At 36.4% G+C, this 19,493-nt stretch overlaps 1 protein-coding gene across 5 annotated transcripts in view; it reads right to left on the reverse strand.

Moving 5' to 3' along the window:
• Positions 1–19,493, reverse strand: part of AP3B1 (adaptor related protein complex 3 subunit beta 1) — a 267,807-nt gene that overhangs the window by 120,512 nt on the left and 127,802 nt on the right. For all 5 annotated transcript variants that reach the window (XR_014834747.1, XR_014834745.1, XR_014834746.1 and 2 more), the window contains 2 exon segments: positions 17,610–17,742; positions 11,533–11,642 (listed from right to left, as the gene is read on the reverse strand). Coding sequence is in view for 2 of the 5 variants with exons in the window: in XM_021076471.2 (XP_020932130.2) it covers positions 11,533–11,642; positions 17,610–17,742 (243 nt within the window). In the remaining 3 variants the exon portion in view is untranslated.

Below are 19,493 nucleotides of genomic sequence, written 5' to 3' on the forward strand. Positions count from 1 at the left end.
CTCTGAACAAGTGGTTAAGTGCACTTTTTAAACCTCCTACAAGAAGGCAGTTTTCCACTGCCATTTTAACCCATTAACCTGCCTGCAAAAACAAATAATGTTTCTGAGCTGACCACGGCAGTTATAGAAAGACATCTAGAAAGATTTTACAGATCACTCTGTAAGCAGTTCAATTTAAAAGCTATTGTGTTACTATATCAGCTCACTGCACAATGCAACAGTGTAAAGTAAATCCTGCAAAAACATCAATTTTATTTATTTAAATTTGTCAAAGACAAAATCAGTAGATATCTAAACAAACTGCATACAAACAGCAAATCAGATCCAATATTCTGTATCTGGAATCAAAATGCGTTAAAACTTAAATGTGAATTAAGTGGGGGTGGCAGGGCAAGTGTGTTAACTTGTGAAATGGCAGGTGGTAGTGAGTCACCTGGGCAAGGAGTAGATAAAGTGCTACTTCAGTATTGCTCTGTAGTCTTTACAAAATAACACCTTTCAAACTCTTCTTTAATAATATGAAATACTCACCTGTCCTATTAAACATAATGGGAAGCCTTGATATAATAACCCGCAGGTAGTATGTATTTTATTTTGGAAGAACTTTTTTCCAAAAGTAGTGTTTATTACAAATGAAGGATACGCCAAAGGATAAAAGATTCACAGTCAGAATATATAAGTTGACTGCACTATTGACATAAATTATTCAATATGAATGAATTTTTTTTTTTGTCTTTTGTCTTCTCAGGGCAGCACCCAGGGCATATGGAGGTTCCCAGACTGGGGGTCTAATTGGAGCTGAAGCCGCCGGCCTGCGCCAGAGCCACAGCAACACCAGATCCGAGCCACGTCTGCAACCTACACCACAGCTCACGGCAATGCTGGATCCTTAACCCACTGAGCGAGGCCAGGGATTGAACCCGCAACCTCATGGTTCCTAGTACCATTCGTTAACCACTGAGCCACGATGGGAACTCCCAATATGAATGAATTTTAAATACATAATTAATTTAAATTTTGGTTTTCATATTTTCAACTGTCATACTTACTAAACACATGGAATCTAAGTCTTAAAAATGATAAAATCTATATTCTCTTTTTAAAAATTACATCAATTGAGGTCTTACCATGTTTTACTGGCACTGCTTTTCAGTACTTTTATGTGTTGTCTCAGGCAATTATCACAGAAGCCCTATGAAAGAGGCTCTACCATTATCTCTACTTGATACATGAGGAAATTGGGGCACAAAAGAATTAAGAAATTTGCTCAACATCTCAGCCTGTCAGTGGTGCAACTAGGACTGGAACTCCAAGTCTAAATTCAAAGTTCACCATTGTCACTGGGCAGAGAAACAAGTGTGCCATATATGAGGAAGAATACTGGCTAGCAAGGCAAGAAGACTGGTACAGGTCCCAGACTGATCATGTGCATTTTGCAGACAAACAATTTCACCTCAGTGGGTCTCCTTTACTTGTTCATCAAATGCAAGATTACTCCTCTGCCCTTACTCTTTAGCCACATTGTGCAAGGGCTTCTTTAAGGCTTCCTGCAGCTTTGCAAGAGCCCACCTTTTTTTCAGGGCAGATCTAGAGCATCCTGTTGCCTATTCCCACACTCAGGCACAAGGGGCATTTTCCCACTTCCTTTCAACTCTGATCTTAGGGATAAGAAAGGTGGCCAGGGTGGGAAGAGGTCTTCCTGGCTATCACTGCTGTAGCTCCTCCTCCCAGAGGGCTTGTGAGCCCAGGATTCTGCCTTGATAAAGTGGCTTAGGCACGGAGGGAAAACATGCCCAGTAGGGTCTGTCCTCTGACAGTGTCAGATTGGCTTGGTCTAAGATCCAGCGGTCTAAGATTTAGCTGAAACAGGCAGAGATTCAGGAAGAAAGTGTCTCATTTAAAGCATCTCAGGGGGAGTTCCCGTTGTGGCGCAGTGGTTAACAAATCCGACTAGGAACCATGAGGTTGCGGGTTCGTTCCCTGCCCTTGCTCAGTGGGTTAACAATCCGGCGTTGCCGTGAGCTGTGGTGTAGGTCGCAGACGTGGCTTGGATCCCTCGTTGCTGTGGCTGTGGCGTGCTGTGGCTGTGGCGTAGGCCAGCGGCTACAGCTCCAATTAGACCCCTAGCCTGGGAACCTCCACATGCCGCAGAAGCGGCCCAAAGAAATAGCAAAAAGACAAAATAAATAAATAAATAAATAAATAAAAGAAAAGGATCTCAGGCATAATTTTTGAATCACATGCCCACATTTAAGAGTCCTCAGGTGCTTGGTCAGATTAAGAAAGCCCACTCTCTTTTCCACACGGCAATTATTCTCTTGTGAACAGGTCTCTGGACAGGAGCAAAGACTGTGGGCATTTAATAGCTCCTCTTTCCTCATTGTCGTTGTCGGCTACATCTCTCACCACCTTCTTCTGGAGTGACTTGCCTCCAATCTCTGACCATTTGCAGTGTTCTGTATCACAAACTGTCTTGCTTCTTTCTTCTTTGTCCTACTTCAGCTTCCTGGGATATGTTAATAGTCATCACCCTTTTACTCTCCAAAAGTTCAAATTTTTGCTCTTAGAATAGCATACAGTTTTCTCATTATTTCTATCTTTTCTACAGCACAGTCCCAAGTTGTCTACTTTTGCTTTCTCCACCATATCAGAGTCATTAGCAGTTTTCCACTTTCATTATCTTTCCAAAAGACCAGATTTAAGATGTCTATATCAATTCCAACTATCTTTATTTGGCATTTCATTATACACAATCGACTTTGATCCCTTTTAAGTTTTTATATGTTGTTTCATTGTTCTATTTCAAACATCTCAGGGCAAACATCAAATGCTTTAATTTCTGGCCTCTTTATTTTAAAAATGCTGACAGTTTTAGCCATGCACCACACATTTTTGAAATAAAGTATTTATTTTTCTATATTTTTTTCTTTAAACTTTGACCTAAAAGTATATTTCTTACTTTGCAACTGGTCTAGTATACTTTTAAATTATTTAATTCTTATGCTATTGCTTAAGGTTTAAAAACATAAAAGCTCTGGAGTTCTCTTGGGGTGCAGTGGGTTAAGGAACTGGCATTGTCACTGCAGTGGCTTGGGTCCGATCCTTGGCCCAGGAACTTTCACATGCTGTGGATGTGGCAAAAAAGAAAAAAGCTTTAAGTTTATTTTATGTCCAAGCACATGATTTTTTGTAAATCTTCTCTGGATACATCCATAAAAGTCCCAGTATTATTTGTTCAAGAGATATAAGATTTTAGCTATATTTACTAAATCAAGTATTTATTTTATTATTTAACTTTTTTTTTTTTTTTTTTGGTCTTTTATTTTAGGGCCGCACCCATGGCATATGGAGGGTTCCCGGGCTAGGGGTCTAATCAGAGCTATATCTGCTGTCCTACACAACAGCCACAGTAACTCAGGATCCGAGTCGCACCTGTGACCTACACCACAGCTCACAGAAATGCCAGATCCTTCACCCACTGAGCGAGGCCAGGGATTGACCCTGCATCCTCATGGATACTAGTCAGATTCATTTCTGCTGAGGCACAATGGGAACTCTGATTATCTAAATTTCTCTATGTCTTTACATCTACATCTTACTTAAAATCTACTACTAGTTACATCTAATATAAGAAAAGCATATTAAAATCATCCATTCACCAAAACTATATTTTATCAGTTTCTCCTAGTATTTCCAATAGATTTTTCCTTTAGATATTTATTTGGTTGCCATATTTTTTGTGTACATAGGTTGATTTTTCTTAATTTCTTTGTAAATTGGCCTTTTCATTTTATGTTCTATTTTATTGTTAAATGCCTTCAATTAATTTAATTTTATAGCTTTTACTTTTTCCATTATACTTGATAAACAGTGTTTTGTCAATTTCTACTGTACAGCATAGTGACTCAGTCATATATATATATTCTTTTTCTCACATCATCCTCCACCATGTTTCATCACAAGTGACTGGATCAATTAATTTTAAATCTCACATTCTTGTTCATATTCATAGGGATTAATTGGAGCTACAGCTGCCTGCCTTCGCCACAGCAACACCAGATCTGAGCCACGTCTGTGACTTACACCACAGATCACGGCAACACCAGATCCTTAACCCACTGAGTGAGGCCAGGGATCGAACCCGCAACCATATGGTTCCTTGCCAGATTCATTTCCACTGCGCCATGACGGGAACTCCCCTTTCCCTACTTTCTTATTTTCAAACTTTATCACACTGATTATGCTGTTTTAATTATAAGTGGCCTCTATCTAGCTTTTGTTTTTCATTTCAATTGAAAGTCTGTCTTCTAATGAGAGAAATCACTCCATTCATATTTAGAGTAGGGTATAGTTGATTTTTCCTCTTCTATCTTACTTCTTGATTTTAACTCTTCCACTTTAATTAAAAAAAACATATTATTTACATTTCTGATTTCTTTTTTCCTTTTGTGAATTTGGAATTCCCACCATATTTTTGTATTCCACTAATAGTTATCTTCTGCCTGACAAAAAACAAACAAACAAAAAGCTTTGCTATATAGATCTGTAAGAAAGAATTTACTTGGCTAATATTCTAACAATTGTTGTAGAGAAAGCTGACGGGATCGAACATTTTTCCTGAGCCCCACACAGGGACATAATCAAATACAACAAATTCTTCTTCCAAGAAAGTCTGCAATTGGCCTCATATGAGTCTCAAACACTATCACAGGTTTCATGTGTAAGCTTCTGGATTCACGTGAATGCTCTAACACTCCTTTGTCATTGCCTTTCCCTTTCTAAAAAGACCAGAACAAGTGTAACAGCACAGTTTTCACTAAATTCTGCAGAAGATAACTGCTAATAACTCCACGTTCCTATTTCTTATAACCACACACACATTTCCCCATCTTTCTATAAATAATATACCATTCTATAAACAATACCTCGTTTCCCCTACCAAACCCACTGTTTTTACTAAAATAATCTCTTTTCACCTTACTACTTTTTAAACACAAGATGAAAATTCTAAAATAATTTCACCCCCCTCCATGCTTTTCCTCCCTTAAAAACCCTTTTATTCTGCCCCAATACCATACTACCCATGGGTTTTCTAAGACTGTTCAACATTTTTAGTTCCAGATTATTAGAATTCCCCTTATATTATGTCCCTTCTTTTTGAAGAGTTCTCATTTAGCATTTGTGGTAGACATTGCTAGTGTATTCTTATACATTTAGTTAGGTGTCTAAATATGCACTTATAGTCTATATCACTATTCTTTGTCTTCCCCTATCTAGAGTTCCCTGCTTTGGTTTATTAGTTCTTGCTTAGAAAAGTGGTCCTTACTAGAAGATTTAACACTTGTCTAAAGTTATCTACAGGAGTTCCTGTTGTGGTTCAGTGGTAATGAACCCAACTAGTATCCACGAGGATGTGGGTTTGATCCCTGGACCCACTCAGTGGGTTAAGGATCTGGCATTGCCATGAGGTGTAGTGTAGGTCGGTCACAGACATGGCTTGGATCCTGTGTTGCTGTGGCTGTGGTGCAGGCCAGCAACTGTAGCTCCGATTTGACCCCTAGCCTGGGAACTTCCATATGCCAAGGGTATGGCGCTAAAAAGACCCAAAAGGGGGGGGGGGATGTGTCTAAATACCTGTAGGAATATCTGTGATTGCTACAATGACTAAAAATACTACTGCAATTTGATGCTTAGTACACAGGGATGCTGGATGTCCATTTCAATAGACAGTAGGAAAAGGTTTTACCCTCCCATCTCTCATCAATAGATCAATGACAAATAATGTCAAACATTTGTTGTACATTAGCGCAAGTATGGACCAATCTAATGCCTAATTTGTCAATGTTTTGATGGAATCAAAAGGAAACAACAGTAAAATCCTGGCCAGGTCATGTGAATTGAGTATAAAAAAGAGAGAGACTAGAAACAGAAGACAGATATAGCAGATTGGTAGGTTAAGAAAGCAGATCTACTAGCTATGTGACCTAAGAAAATTACCTAACTTCTCTGTGCTTCAGTTTCCTCTTACGTAAAATGAGAATACTAATAGAATCTACCTTTCAGAGTTGTTATTAAAAATGGTGATTTATATTTTTAAGGTGCTTAGAATGGTGCCTGGCATATAGCTAGCACTACAGGGGTTATGTTAAATAAATAAATAAAACATAAAAAGAGCTACAAGAATGCTTACTAAATTTAAACTTTATCAAATTTGCCTTCTACAAAAACTTTAAATATACCCATAATCATAATAACAGCTTACACTAAGCACTGTTCTAAGCATTTAATATATGTTGACTCATTTATTCTTTACAACAGATCTATGAAGTTATTAGTATGACAGTTCCCATTTTACAGAGGACCAAACTAGAGCAGAGAGAAGTCAAATAAATTGCTTAAGTTCACAAAGCTAGCAGAACGCAGACTAAATTTGAACCCAAGCAATCTGGTTTTCAAATCCACTCTCTTACCCTCTCATACACAATCTTTGTAAGAAGTCCTGACTTTGATTATTAACCAACAGTAAGAGTAGATACGGCGAGGATGTGGTAGACGATCAGATGCTCAGTGACCCCTGTGAGTGTTACTCTTAGCTTTAAGATAAACGTGTTAACTCCCCGCAAGCCTGAATAACACACTGAGGGAAAAAAAACTGTGCCACCAGAGATTAAAAAATTGGTCCTGACTGGCAGGCTCCAAACCTAGTACTCTATTATCTTTAACTTCACAAATATGATCCCTCTGAACAGACTCAGAGTACAGATTACTCCACCTTCAAACAAGGAAATATAGCTGACCCCTGCACAATGGGGATCTGAGCTGCATGCACTCACTTACACAAAGATTTAAATATACTGTCGAGGGTTTTATATACACAGACTCAATCAACTTATATCGACATTTCCATCCACTGCTGGTTGAATCCACCTATGCAAAACTTGAAAATACGAGGGCTGATCATAATACACCCCTCCCCCCTTAAACTCTTGTAGTTATAGAACATTAGCTGGAAACTAAGCAACACTCAAGGGGTAGGCAGAGTAAAAGGCAAACACAACGGAGAAGAGTCTGAAGAAAAATAGACAGAAGCCATGGAGCAAGAATGTCTCAAAAGGGAAAAACTGGCCAGTGAAATTAAACGCTAACAGAACATTAAGAAAGAGGTGGACAGAAAACCATCCATTGGATTTAATATAAAGGAGATGGTCAGTGGCCCTGGAAAAACAGAAGAATGGAGTGGTGCGACAAGTCAAAATCAGACTGTATGAGTTGAGGAGTTGAAGTAAGGAAATAAAGCTTTCAGCTAATTCTTTCAAAAACTTTAGTTCCAAAGGGAAGACGAGAATGAAATACGACACGAATAACAATAACAGCTAACACAAAGTGCTGTGTGCCAGAAAATGTTCTAAGACCATTACATTTATTAACTAACACAATACTTAAAACGACATAGGTTCCATTACTCTCACCATTCTACAAATGGGAAAAGTGAAGTATAGAGGTTTTATTTATTTATTTTTTCCATTGAATATTTTATTCTTCCTTTTAATTTCCACTTCAACTGTTTGTATTCAGACTTTGGGTTTTTTTCCCCAATTCATTATTTTTTTTTTCTACCGTACAGCATGGTGACCCAGTTACACATACATGTACGCATTCTATTATAGCACATTATCATGCTCCATCATAAGTGACTACGCAGAGTTCCCAGGGCTACATAGCAGGATCCCATTGCTAATCCACTCCAAAGGCAACAGTCTGCATCTTTAACCCCAAGCTCCTGATCCATCCCATTCCCTCCCCCTCCCCCTCAGCAACCATAAGTCTATTCTCCAAGTCCATGATTTTCTTTTCTGTGGAAAGGTTCATTTGTGCCATATATGAGATTCCAGATGTAACTGATATCATACGGTATTTGTCTTCCTCTTTCTGACTTAACTTCACTCAGTATGAGAGTCTCTAGTTCCATCCATGTTGCTGCAAATGGCATTATGTTGTTCTTTTTTATGGCTGAGTAGTATTGCATTGTGTATATATACCACATCTTCCTAATCCAATCGTCTGTTGATGGACATTTGGGTTGTTTCCATGTCTTGGCTACTGTGACTAGTACTGCAATGAACATGCGGGTGCATGTGTCTTTTTTAAGGAAAGTTTTGTCCAGATATATGCCCAAGAGTGGGATTGCTGCGTCATATGGTAGTTCTAAGTATAGTTTTCTAAGGTACCTCCATGCTATTCTCCACAGTGGTTATACTAGCTTATATTCCCACCAACAATGCAGGAGGGTTCCCCTTTTCTCCACACCCCCTCCAGCACTTGTTATTTGTGGATTTATCAATGATAGCCATTTTGACTGGTGTGAGGTGGTATCTCATGGTAGTTTTGATTTGCATTTCTCTAATAATCAGGAATGTTGAGCATTTTTTTATGTAATTGTTGGCCATCTGTTTATCTTTCTTGGAAAAATGTCTGTTGAGGTTTTTTGCCCATTTTTCCATTGGGTTGTTGGCTTTTTTGCTGTTGAGTTGTGTAAGTTGCTTGTATATTCTAGAGATTAAGCCCTTGTCAGTTGCATCCTTTGAAAGTATTTTCTCCCATTCTGTAGGTTGTCTTTTTGTTTGCTTTTTGGTGTGCAAAAGCTTGTCAGTTTGATTAGGTCCCACTGGTTTGTTTTTGCTCTTATTTCTGTTGCTTTGGGAGACCCACCTGAGAAAATATTCGTAAGGTGGATGTCAGAGAATGTTTTGCCTGTGTTCTCTTCCAGGAGTTTGATGGCCTCTTGTCTTATATTTAAGTCTTTCAGCCATTTTGAGTTGATTTTTGTGCATGGTGTGAGGGTGTGTTCTGGTTTCACTGATTTGCATGCAGCTGCCCGGGTTTCCCAGCAATACTTGCTGAAAAGACTGTCCTTTTCCCATTGTACGTTCTTGCCTCCTTTATCTAAGATTAATTGACCGTAGGTGTCTGGGTTTATTTCTGTGTTCTCCATTCTGTTCCACTGGTCCGTATGTCTGTTTTGGTACCAGTACCACACTGTGTTAATGACTGTGGCTCTGTAATATTGCCTGAAGTTATGCCTCCTGCTTGGTTTTTGTTCCTCAGAATTGGTTTGGCAATTCTGGGACTTTTGTGGTTCCATTTAATTGTTGGATTGTTTGTTCTAGTTCTGTGAAAAATGATTTAATGTAAGGACATGGAGCTCGTAAGTGACACGGCAGAAAGTAGTATTTTTAAATTTAATTCTTAAACACAGTTTCAGATTTATAGAACACTTGCAAGAAGAGTAAAAAGAATTTCTGAATACTCTTCATCCATATTTCCCAAATGTTAACAATTTGTCATATTTGCTCTAGTTTTCTACGATACAAACATATTTTGGCTTCTAAATGACTAAAAGTTGTAGATATGTCCTAATACCCTGAAATACCTCATTGTAAACTTCGTAATAAAAGGAATGCTCTTATATAATAACCACTGTAGAATTATTAAAAAATCAAGAAAATGAACAATGAACCAATATAATTACGTAATCTCCAGATGTGACTGAGAATTTTTCCAATTATCCCTATAAAATCTTTTATAAAGCAAAAAAAATCCCAAATTATGTGTTGTATAGAGTTGTCATATCCTTTTAATCTCTTTCAAACTGGAAAGGTTCCTGAGTTTCTCTTACCATTTCATGACATTATCATTTTTAAAGAGTATGAGACAGTTATTCTGTAGAATATCCTCACTTGGTTTTGTTTCATGTTTCCTCTTGATGATATTCAAGTTATTCACTTTTGGCAGGAACTCAACAGACTTGATGCGAAGTTCTGTTTGGCGTACTTTATCAGAAGGTATATATGATCCCATTTGTGGCAATGTTAACTATGTTCATTTGGTTCAGGTAGGGTCTGCTAGGTTTCTCTGCTGTAAAGTCAAAAGTTCTTAATTTGCCCTTCTTTATTTTATTTTATTTTAATTTTTTTTTGTCTTTTTGCCTTTTTCTAGGGCCGCTTCCCGCGGCATATGGAGGTTCCCAGGCTAGGGGTCTAATTTGAGCTGTAGCCGCTGGCCTACATCAGAGCCACAGCAACTCGGGATCTAAGCTGCATCTGCAACCTACACCACAGCTCACGGCAATACCGGATCCTTAACCCAGTGAGCAAGGCCAGGGATGGAACCTGCAACTTCATGGTTCCTAGTCAGATTCGTTAACCACTGGGCCACAACGGGAACTCCAATTTGCCCTTCTTAATTAAGAAGTATCTTATGAAGATATCCTTGGAGACTTTACAAATCTGCTGTTACTACTCAGATTTTCACCCCTAGTTTTTAATATTTGTTAATGATTCTTGCCAGAATCACTTACTCTTGTGATGACTGGCAAGTCCATCATTCGTTCTACATTTCTTAGTTGTTTTTGCATTCTAAGGAACAACCTCCCTTTCTTCTTACTCATTTATTCATTCCAGTGTAGATTCAGAGATTTTTACCCTATTCAACAGGTTTTATTCCTTTTACTGTCATTTATTTTGTTGCTCAAATTAGCCAGTGGGAGCCCCTTCAAACTGGCTCTGTATCTTTTTGACATGTCTCTATATTTCTGTGAGCACTACTTTGCTTTTATGACCCAACAAGATGTTCCAAGATTATCTTCTTTCCTTGCTCTAGCTCTGAAATCAGCCATTTCTCTAAGGAGCCCTGGTTCCTTTAAATGAGGAATGGAAATTAAAAACCAAGGTCTACATAAAGGGGATGCAGTACTACATTCTACAACATGCATGAACCTTGAAAACATGCTAAGTGAGAAAAAGCCAGACACAAAAAGCCATTTATTATACGATCCATTTGCATGAAATGCCCAGAATAATCAAATCCATACAGATAGAAAGTAGACTAGTGGGTGTCAGGGGCTGCAGTAAAGGGAGGATCAAGAGTTTCAGGTTATGGACTTGATTTCAGAGGTGATACAAATGTTCTGGAATTACATGGTGGTGATGCTACACAACTTTAGCAATACAGCAAACCCCACTGAATTAGATACTTAAAAGGGTGAATTTCTGAATTTATAGCATGAAATTATTATCTCAAAAAACAAACCAAGGTCTGGGCACGAGGTGTACTCATTGCTATTGGGGTTGTTATTGCATGGAGGCCCTCAAAAGATAGTGATAGGAAATAGATGTTTGTATTCTCACGTATGCATTCATATGTGTACATACAAATGCATGCAGACACATATATACATGCACATACACACTCAGACACATCTAGATATCTATATAAAAACCCAAGAAGTTCACAATGATATCTCCAATTCCAACCCAATTCTCCAGTATTTACTGCATCCTTCCCACTTTTCAGATTTGTGATTTCCTTCTACAACAGTGCACAACCTTAGGACAAGGATTAGAATCCAGACAGTTCCGCTTTCTTAACCATTTTACTTTAGTATGTCTATTAATTTTTAACAAAACTATCATTTACTGCATAAAATATGGCTGCACTGGTACTGAAAGCAAAGGTCTCTTAATTGGTACTCACAGTGATACTGTCCAAGAGTTTGGCCATATGTTTAATAATTTCACCATGTTGAATGGGTTGCATTTGCAGTAATTTCTTAATAACAACCACACTTTCAGCAACAACTATTTCTGAAGAAAAAAAAAATCAGATTATTTATACAAAATATGTGTAATTCAATTCAAATGCTTTATTATTGGTCAAATGTAAATTTAAATTAGCAAATGAGTCCCCATGTCTTAAATGACTAAGTGAAAACTGTAACAATGAGTGCACTTCTAAATTTTGGGGGTGTGCATTCATCTAAAGTAGAAGAGTAAACTTTAATCTCTAACTTCTGCTGCTATCTCTTAGCTCCTGACATTCCTTTCTAATTTTTGCTTCTTTAATTCAGAAAAGCAAAGTGAGGTTAAATTATGTAATCATCATAATGTTCAAGCATCTGTGGCTTTTACCTACAGCTCTCAAATACTGTTCTTTGATTCCCACCAATTATATAGTGGTCATCAAATACCTACGATCTAATTAACATTTTTTAACTCTAAAGAAAATGGCAAACAACAACAAAAAATTCCCTAAGTGGTATGAAAAAGTGAAATAGTAAGGATTACTACTAGAATTTACTAGAAAAGTGAGTACTAAGAATTATTAGTAGTAGGGGAGGTATTGCTATAGAAATAGCATGGATGTCAGAGCCAGAAAGAGTGGGTTTGTGAGCTAAACAGTTTCTATTTGATGCATGAATCTACTATCTGCAGTTCTCGGCTCAACTCTGTGCCCTTAGAGGCTGACCTCCATAACTGCATTAGCCAGACTTGTTTGCCCCTGGCTTCCAACTATATTTAGTCAATAGGAAGCACCACCAGGCGATCAGGGGCATGAGAGAATACTTATTATCCTGGAACGTTCTCCTGCCAGGCCTCCCTCTGGAGGAATGTTTGCATTCCTCTACTGAAGGTTTCAGCTCCTATGAGTGGCTCTCTCCAGCAGGGTCCAGTAACTGTCCCTACTCCTCATTCCTTCCCTTCAATTCTAGATATGGTCAAGGCTTCCCACCATTGCCAGCCTGCTAGCCTCAGGGTGTAAGAGCATACCTTGTTGGTTTCCCTTAATACGGCCCACATACTATAAATAGTTTCTTCATTAAATTCTCTTCAATCAGCTCTTTTTAAGTGTATCATCTATTTCTTCCCAGGGCCTTAACTAATACATTAATTTGTGCTAGGAGTGGCTCAGCAGATCCTCAAATTGGAATTTTGAGTTTGAGTTACGACAGGCTAGCCATTGGTCCAGCGTTACACTTTTGGTGGCACCCGTAGAGAAATATAATAGTGCATCTGACCTTACGGAGTGAAATCTTATATAAATGATTATTAATGTTACTGATGTCAAAGAAATACACTGACATTGCCTTACTTACTTACTATTCTGGGCTTTTAAAAAAATTAACTGGGATTCATGGATATTAGAGCCTCCTCTGGCATACACTATAAAAGTTCATTTTATTTAATGTATTTATTTTGTTTTTTTAGGGTTGCACCCACGGCCTATGGAGGTTTCCAAGCTAGGGGTCAAATCAGAGCTGTAGCTGCCAGCCTACACCACAGCCACAGCAATGCCAGATCCAGCTCATGAAAATGCAGGATCTTTAACCCACTGAGTGAGGCCAGGCATTGAACTTGTGTCCTCATGGACACTAGTCAGATTCGTTTCTGATGAGCCATCATAGGAACTCCAGAGTTTATTTTAATATTATAGTGGAAATACACCATGGCTTGTGTTCCATTATTTTTTTTCTCTGAAACATTTTCATATCTAGCTCCCTTTAAGAATATAAGCAAAAAATATTTCATCATCCTAATCATTATTAAACATATGAGTTTCAAACTATATATATATCATATATATATATATATATATATATATATATATATATCTACACACACACCTCTTTCTCCATGGGAATGATACATTAATATTTTGTAATATTTTAGTTTACAAAGTGATACATTTCTTTTTATTCTCACAACAATAAGATACCTTATTATCATCATTTTAAAGATGAAGAAAGAAAGATGCACTGGAGAGTTTAAACTCAGAACCAGAATTTACCATTTTAACGCTAATATTTTATGTTATGACAAGCAGGCATTACTTTTATAAAGACCACCTCTTGGAATTACGAGGAAAACAAGGATTAAATCAGAATAAGACTCTGCCTTCCTCCAACTTACCACTCTGCTAGGAAACATTAAGTGATATATAAGCAATCAATTAATGTACAAAGTAAAATACGACAAGTGTGATTTTAAAGAATCCGTAGTATAAAAATGTATCTTTTAAAAATATATTATTACAAAACTAGCCTCAGTTTTGAAAAAGGATGTATAATTTTAATTATCTACACACAGAGGCAGGGTTGGCTCTAGCTGAAATAAATGCGGCATTAATATCCTTTGGTGTTATCTTAGTTTTCGCTTGTTGTTGTTATAGATTACCACGAACTTAATGGCCTAAAGCAACACAAATTTATCATTTTACAGTTCTGGAGCCAGAAGTTTGGAGCAAAATTCAAGGTGTCAATAAGACTAGGTTCACCATGGAGGTTTTAAGGGGAAATCCATTCTTTGCCTTTTCCTAATTTTAGAGGCTGCCCACATTCCTTGGCTCAAGGCCCCCTTCCAGCAATGGCATCGCTCTAACCTCTGCTTCTCACGTCTTGCTTTCCTGGTTACACCGGGTCCAAGATTACTGATGAATAATTTCTCCATTTCAAGAATTTTAATCTTATCTGTAAAGCCCCTTTTGCTGCATTAAATACCATATACACAGGTTCCAGGCATTAGGACCTGGACATCCTTGGTGGCAGAGGGGAGGTGAGGGTGTTATTCTGCCTAACCATGTGCCTTCTCATTCCCCTCAGGTCATTCTGCCTTTCTCTTCCTTTATGCCACCTCCTGGTTTTCAAAGACCTTGGCACTACTGTGGTGCTCTACCACAAGCACAAAATGATCTTATGTTCTGGGCCTTTCCTAGCTTTCTCCTGTCCTCAAGAGAACCTAATGAGCCTCACTCTAAGAAGAACAGTTATTTTATTTTGGTAAGAACACTGAACATGAGATCTACCCCTCTTAACAAAATCTTAAGTGTACAAGACATTACTGTATAATGTTATACAGTAGATCTCTAGAGCTTTATCACCTTGCTTAACTGAACCTCAATGCCCCAAATTAGTAGTACCTCATTTTCCTTTTCTCCTAGGCCCTGGCAAGGAGCTCTTTCTACTCTTGGATTCTACAAATTTGACAATTCTAACACTTCATACAAGTGGAAACACTCAGAATTTCTTTCTGTGACTGGTTTACTTAGGTTTCTTAAGATTAATGCAGCCTACTATTATCTTCATTTTTCAAATGAGGAATCTGAACCATAGGGAGATTAAGTAATTTACTGAAGACAACATTAACATTCAAACACAGGTAGTCTAGTTCTGCATGAGAGCAGATAGCTGGCAACTGAAAGAGTGGTCAATATACAGGAAGACTATAATATGCTGTTTTATTTTATTGTCTCCCTCCATCAGATTGTGAGCTCCTTAAAGGCAGACACTATTTTATTAATCTATTCTACATTTACTAAATACCTTCACTGATTCAAGTTTTCAACAAAGGCTTATTAGATTATATAAAACTAAAACAAAATAAAACAAAAAATAGTTCTCTGCCCCAATCCTTTTAGTTTATAGGAAATGATAAGACAAGTAAATTTTGCTAATATGCTACCTAAAGAAAATTAACTACAGAATTAAATTATCCTAAGTCAACGGAAATGAAGATTTCTTCTAAAGAAGTTTCCTTAGGAAATGTCAATGAATCCTACATAGTGATATTGAACTATCCAGGGCAAGCTTTAAGTCTGCCTAGAAGTCCTGCCCATGCCAACAAGGAAAAAGTCAACAACGATAAAACAAAAAAACCCTATAGGTCCAAGAAGAATATATATATAATAATGCAGCTAATGCTGTCCCTGGGATAAGATATATTATCTGAGGAGATGATGAGGTATTCATACTAATATAAAATCAAAGAGTCACAAATCCTTAGAGCTTACAGCTTTTAAAGAAACTGAGGCCTCATTCGCAGTATTTATTCCTAAAAACAGATCTTAATATAAGAAGAGAAAGGGGCTCTGTTGTAATGATTGATGATTATAGGTTAAAAATATTATTACTTTCTTTAATGTTACTGAGCCAGATATCCAAATTACAAAAGTGTGGGACCTATGATAAAGAGTTAAAGAATCAAGCCAATGAGGACTGTGCAACCAGAACCTGCAAAACACGGTTTAGGTTTCTTAACATTCAAAGCAAAAAAAAAAAAAAAAAAAATCTATGGTTATAAAGTGAGTTCTGATTTACCAAAATCAAAAGCTTAAACATTAAATTATCAGGGTTTAAATTAGTTAAAGAGTGACTATAAATTATAAATTATAGTAGTCTCTCATTGTCTAATTATAAAATGATCTATTCTTCCCTTAAAATACTACTTCCCTTAAAAGGGTTGTGAATTCATCTTTTAAATCAAAGTCAATAAAAAATATTTTTGAGAAATTAATGTGTTACAAAGCCAAAGTAGAAATAACTGCTTTAAAATCCAGCCTAAAAATTTCCCATGAGTAAAAGGGGTCATAAAATAAAAAATTGAGAAACACTGAATACATCTTGTATTTGGAAGAACTAAGCAATGTTCTAACTGATTTGTGGTGCTTTTTGTATGCAAACAAATGGAACTGTGCCTTGTTTGATCAAACAGAAAGTCATTATTAAAGATAGAGAAAAATGAAAACATTTTTAAACTCACGTTTTAAAGTATGACATAGAAACAAAAATAAAAAGGATTTACTGTTAAAAGTAGAAACAGATAAAATAGATCATATTTACCACCCTATCTTCTGTAGTTACCTTCTAAAGTCAAATTTAAAAAGAAAGTTCAATAATTTTTGTTGCCACTTTTGGGAGTAACAATACTGCATATAGAAAAATGTTACATGCATCATAACATTTTAGTTTAAAGTTTATAATTTCATGCTTACAATAAACGTAACTCTTATTTGGAGATAAATTTTGTTTCCATTTTTTTTTTTTCATCAAAAGTACTTACAACAATGTTAGAGCTTTCTAAAGAGATTAACATGTGGGAAAGACAATTATGGGTAACAGAGTCATTGCAGTAAAAAATTACTTTCCAAATAAAATATTTTAAAAAATCAATTTTGTTATTTCACCTTATGGCTTCTCTGACACATATGACTGTCTAGATATGAGAGAATTACATTTAGAAGTCCACAAAAATTTCAATGGTTTTACAAAGAAAGTTATGCTTTTCCTGAAAAGAATCTCATTTTAATCTCATTTTTATAAATAATTTTAAAGGTTAAAGTTGAATCCTTTTTCTTTCTTTCTCCGAAAGGTCTCATTTATTCTAAATCTACTTCATAGAAATAACTGACGTCTTATCACAGAAAGTATGAAATCTAGACTACATATCCCTACTGGATATTATCTATCCAGTTACACTAAATGTTTAGACAATGTTTGGCTTAAAAACATTAAGCTGTTCCAAACTGATGACTTTTAAATCTAATTCATCTTGCATATAAAATTAATAGCTGAATTTCTGGGAAAAAAAAAACTTCGATGGTACACATTTAGCATACTTTTTGATCAAGCTTTTATAACTTTTCATGTTATCAAGTCATTTGCCTGCTTTTAGCACCCTCTGCAGGTGAACCAACATTATACATGACTTAGGCCATTAAAAAGCAGTAAAATGGAATCTTTGTGGAAAGGGCACAATGAAAGTGATTAAATGATGAAAAAACAAACAACGCTTTCTTAGTTCTGTTTAGGCCAAAAAATTGTTTGTAAGTTAAGTAATTTACTAAAATAACAACAAAAAACTGTGTGTGTGTGTGTGTATTTCAAAGATAAAATATTATACAGGAAAAACTAAAATGCAATATAAAAAGAAGTTACATTTGCAGATCATACTAAGAATATTCAAATGATAAATTATTTGAAAATAAATCTGTCAACTTACCATCCCTGTTGGACAGCAGACACACCAGGCCATTGAGGCATGTGTCAGTGACTTCTGAGATATTGGTTGCACATCTGCCTATAGTTTGAATAGTGGCTGCTGCAAATTGTTTATCCTGGCTTTTCACGTAGGTCTAAAAAATATTATCTTAATTAGTTTATACACCAGTACTAGCATGTGAACAATAAAATCCCTATAATATTAACCTTTGTCAATCTACAGAAATTCTAGAATACGTAATCTTCTCATCTATAGGCACAAAAGTAGGTCCAACTCTTAACTTTATCTATTTTTTCACTTCAAGAATGTGGCTACAGAAGGGGCACATTTTCAAGCTAGGTTCATTCACCTTTGGCCACCAGTAGCTTATGACTCCAAAAGAGATAGTGAGGAGCAGTCACCCAAAGACAGCAATTAGTTTAAGTGCAAGGTTGAAAGAGATGATGAGAGTTCTCTCTTTAGAGATTTCAGTTCATTTAATCAGAAGCATCTGTGAATCTATGAAAAAAGGGTTGCTTTTTCAGAGATACTAAACTTAAAAATTGAGAGAAGAGGAGGAAAAGGATCAATATGCTACTGATAAACAATTTACTTTCAAAATGATTTCTGAATGGCAACAAAACTATATTAGCTACAATGAGTAGCATTTTAATAGACTTTATAAATACTCAATTTACAAGATAAAACACCGCACTTTTGAAAACAATCTTCTTTAAAAGAATGTTATAAAAATACACCATAAACCATACATTTATGCAAACTTAAAAAGACATGAATCATTTACTTATTACACACCTAAAGAATTTCACTTTGGTTATAACTTCCCTAATTTAAAAACTAAGCTTTTATTGTATATAGAAACAAATGTACTATTAATATGCATATTTATAACATTATATAAAAATGGAATTTAAAATCTCATTTTTCAAATAAATTAAAAAAAAATTCCCAACATCAAATGATAAGTACATAATGTACATTTTTTCTTTTGCTTTTTAGGGCCACACCTGAGGCATACAGAAGTTCCCAGGCTAGGTATATAACCGGAGCTACAGCTGCCAGCCTACACCGCAGCCACAGCAAGGCCAGATCCGAGCTGTGCCTGTGACCTACACCACAGTTCACAGAAATGCCAGATTCTTAACCCACTGAGAGAGGCCAGGGATCGAACCCACAACTTCAAGTTTCTAGTCGGATTCGTTTCCGCTGCGCCATGACGAGAACTCCCATAATGTAGCATTAATACCATTTTCGTGTAACATGCAAAGAAGTATATGCATTTAAATGATTCCTAAGTGGCAAATGGAGATCATCCAAGAATATCTAAAAAGACACAAATTTAGTGAAAATGGTACCAAGAGAATGATTTAATGTTGAAGAAATAGGAGATCCCATCATGGCTCAGCGGAAACGAATCCAAATAGGAAACATGAGGTTGTGCATTTGATACCTGGTTCAATCCCTGGCCTCACTCAGTAAGTTAAGGATCTGCCCTTGCTGTGGCTGTGGCGTAGGCTGGCAGAGGCAGCTCTGATTTGACCCCTAGCCTGGGAACCTCCATATGCCTCAGGTGAGGTCCTAAAAAGCAAAAAAAAAAAAAAAAAAAAGTTGAAGAAATAAATTTAAACAAATTAAACTCTTAGTCCCATGTAGGAAAGATCAACTGTATTTAAAACCATTTCCCAGCTGATTACCTAATTTCTTCAATTAAAAAAAAGTATTTGAAACATTCTCAATTTCACTCAAAGTTGTAAACTATACACATCTATGAATATAACCCATAAACAGATGAATATGGTACAAATATACATTGATAAAAATGGATGGATGTAAAAAAGATATATTACAAAGTCTGACTGAATAATGGACCTTATTAAACATCCT

This window comes from Sus scrofa, chromosome 2 (genome assembly GCF_054392235.1).
Source record: "Sus scrofa isolate SSC_HxYL_T2T_F1_AM1 chromosome 2, Sscrofa_HxYL_maternal_Yorkshire_Landrace_v2.0, whole genome shotgun sequence".
Taxonomy (NCBI): Eukaryota; Metazoa; Chordata; class Mammalia; order Artiodactyla; family Suidae; genus Sus; species Sus scrofa.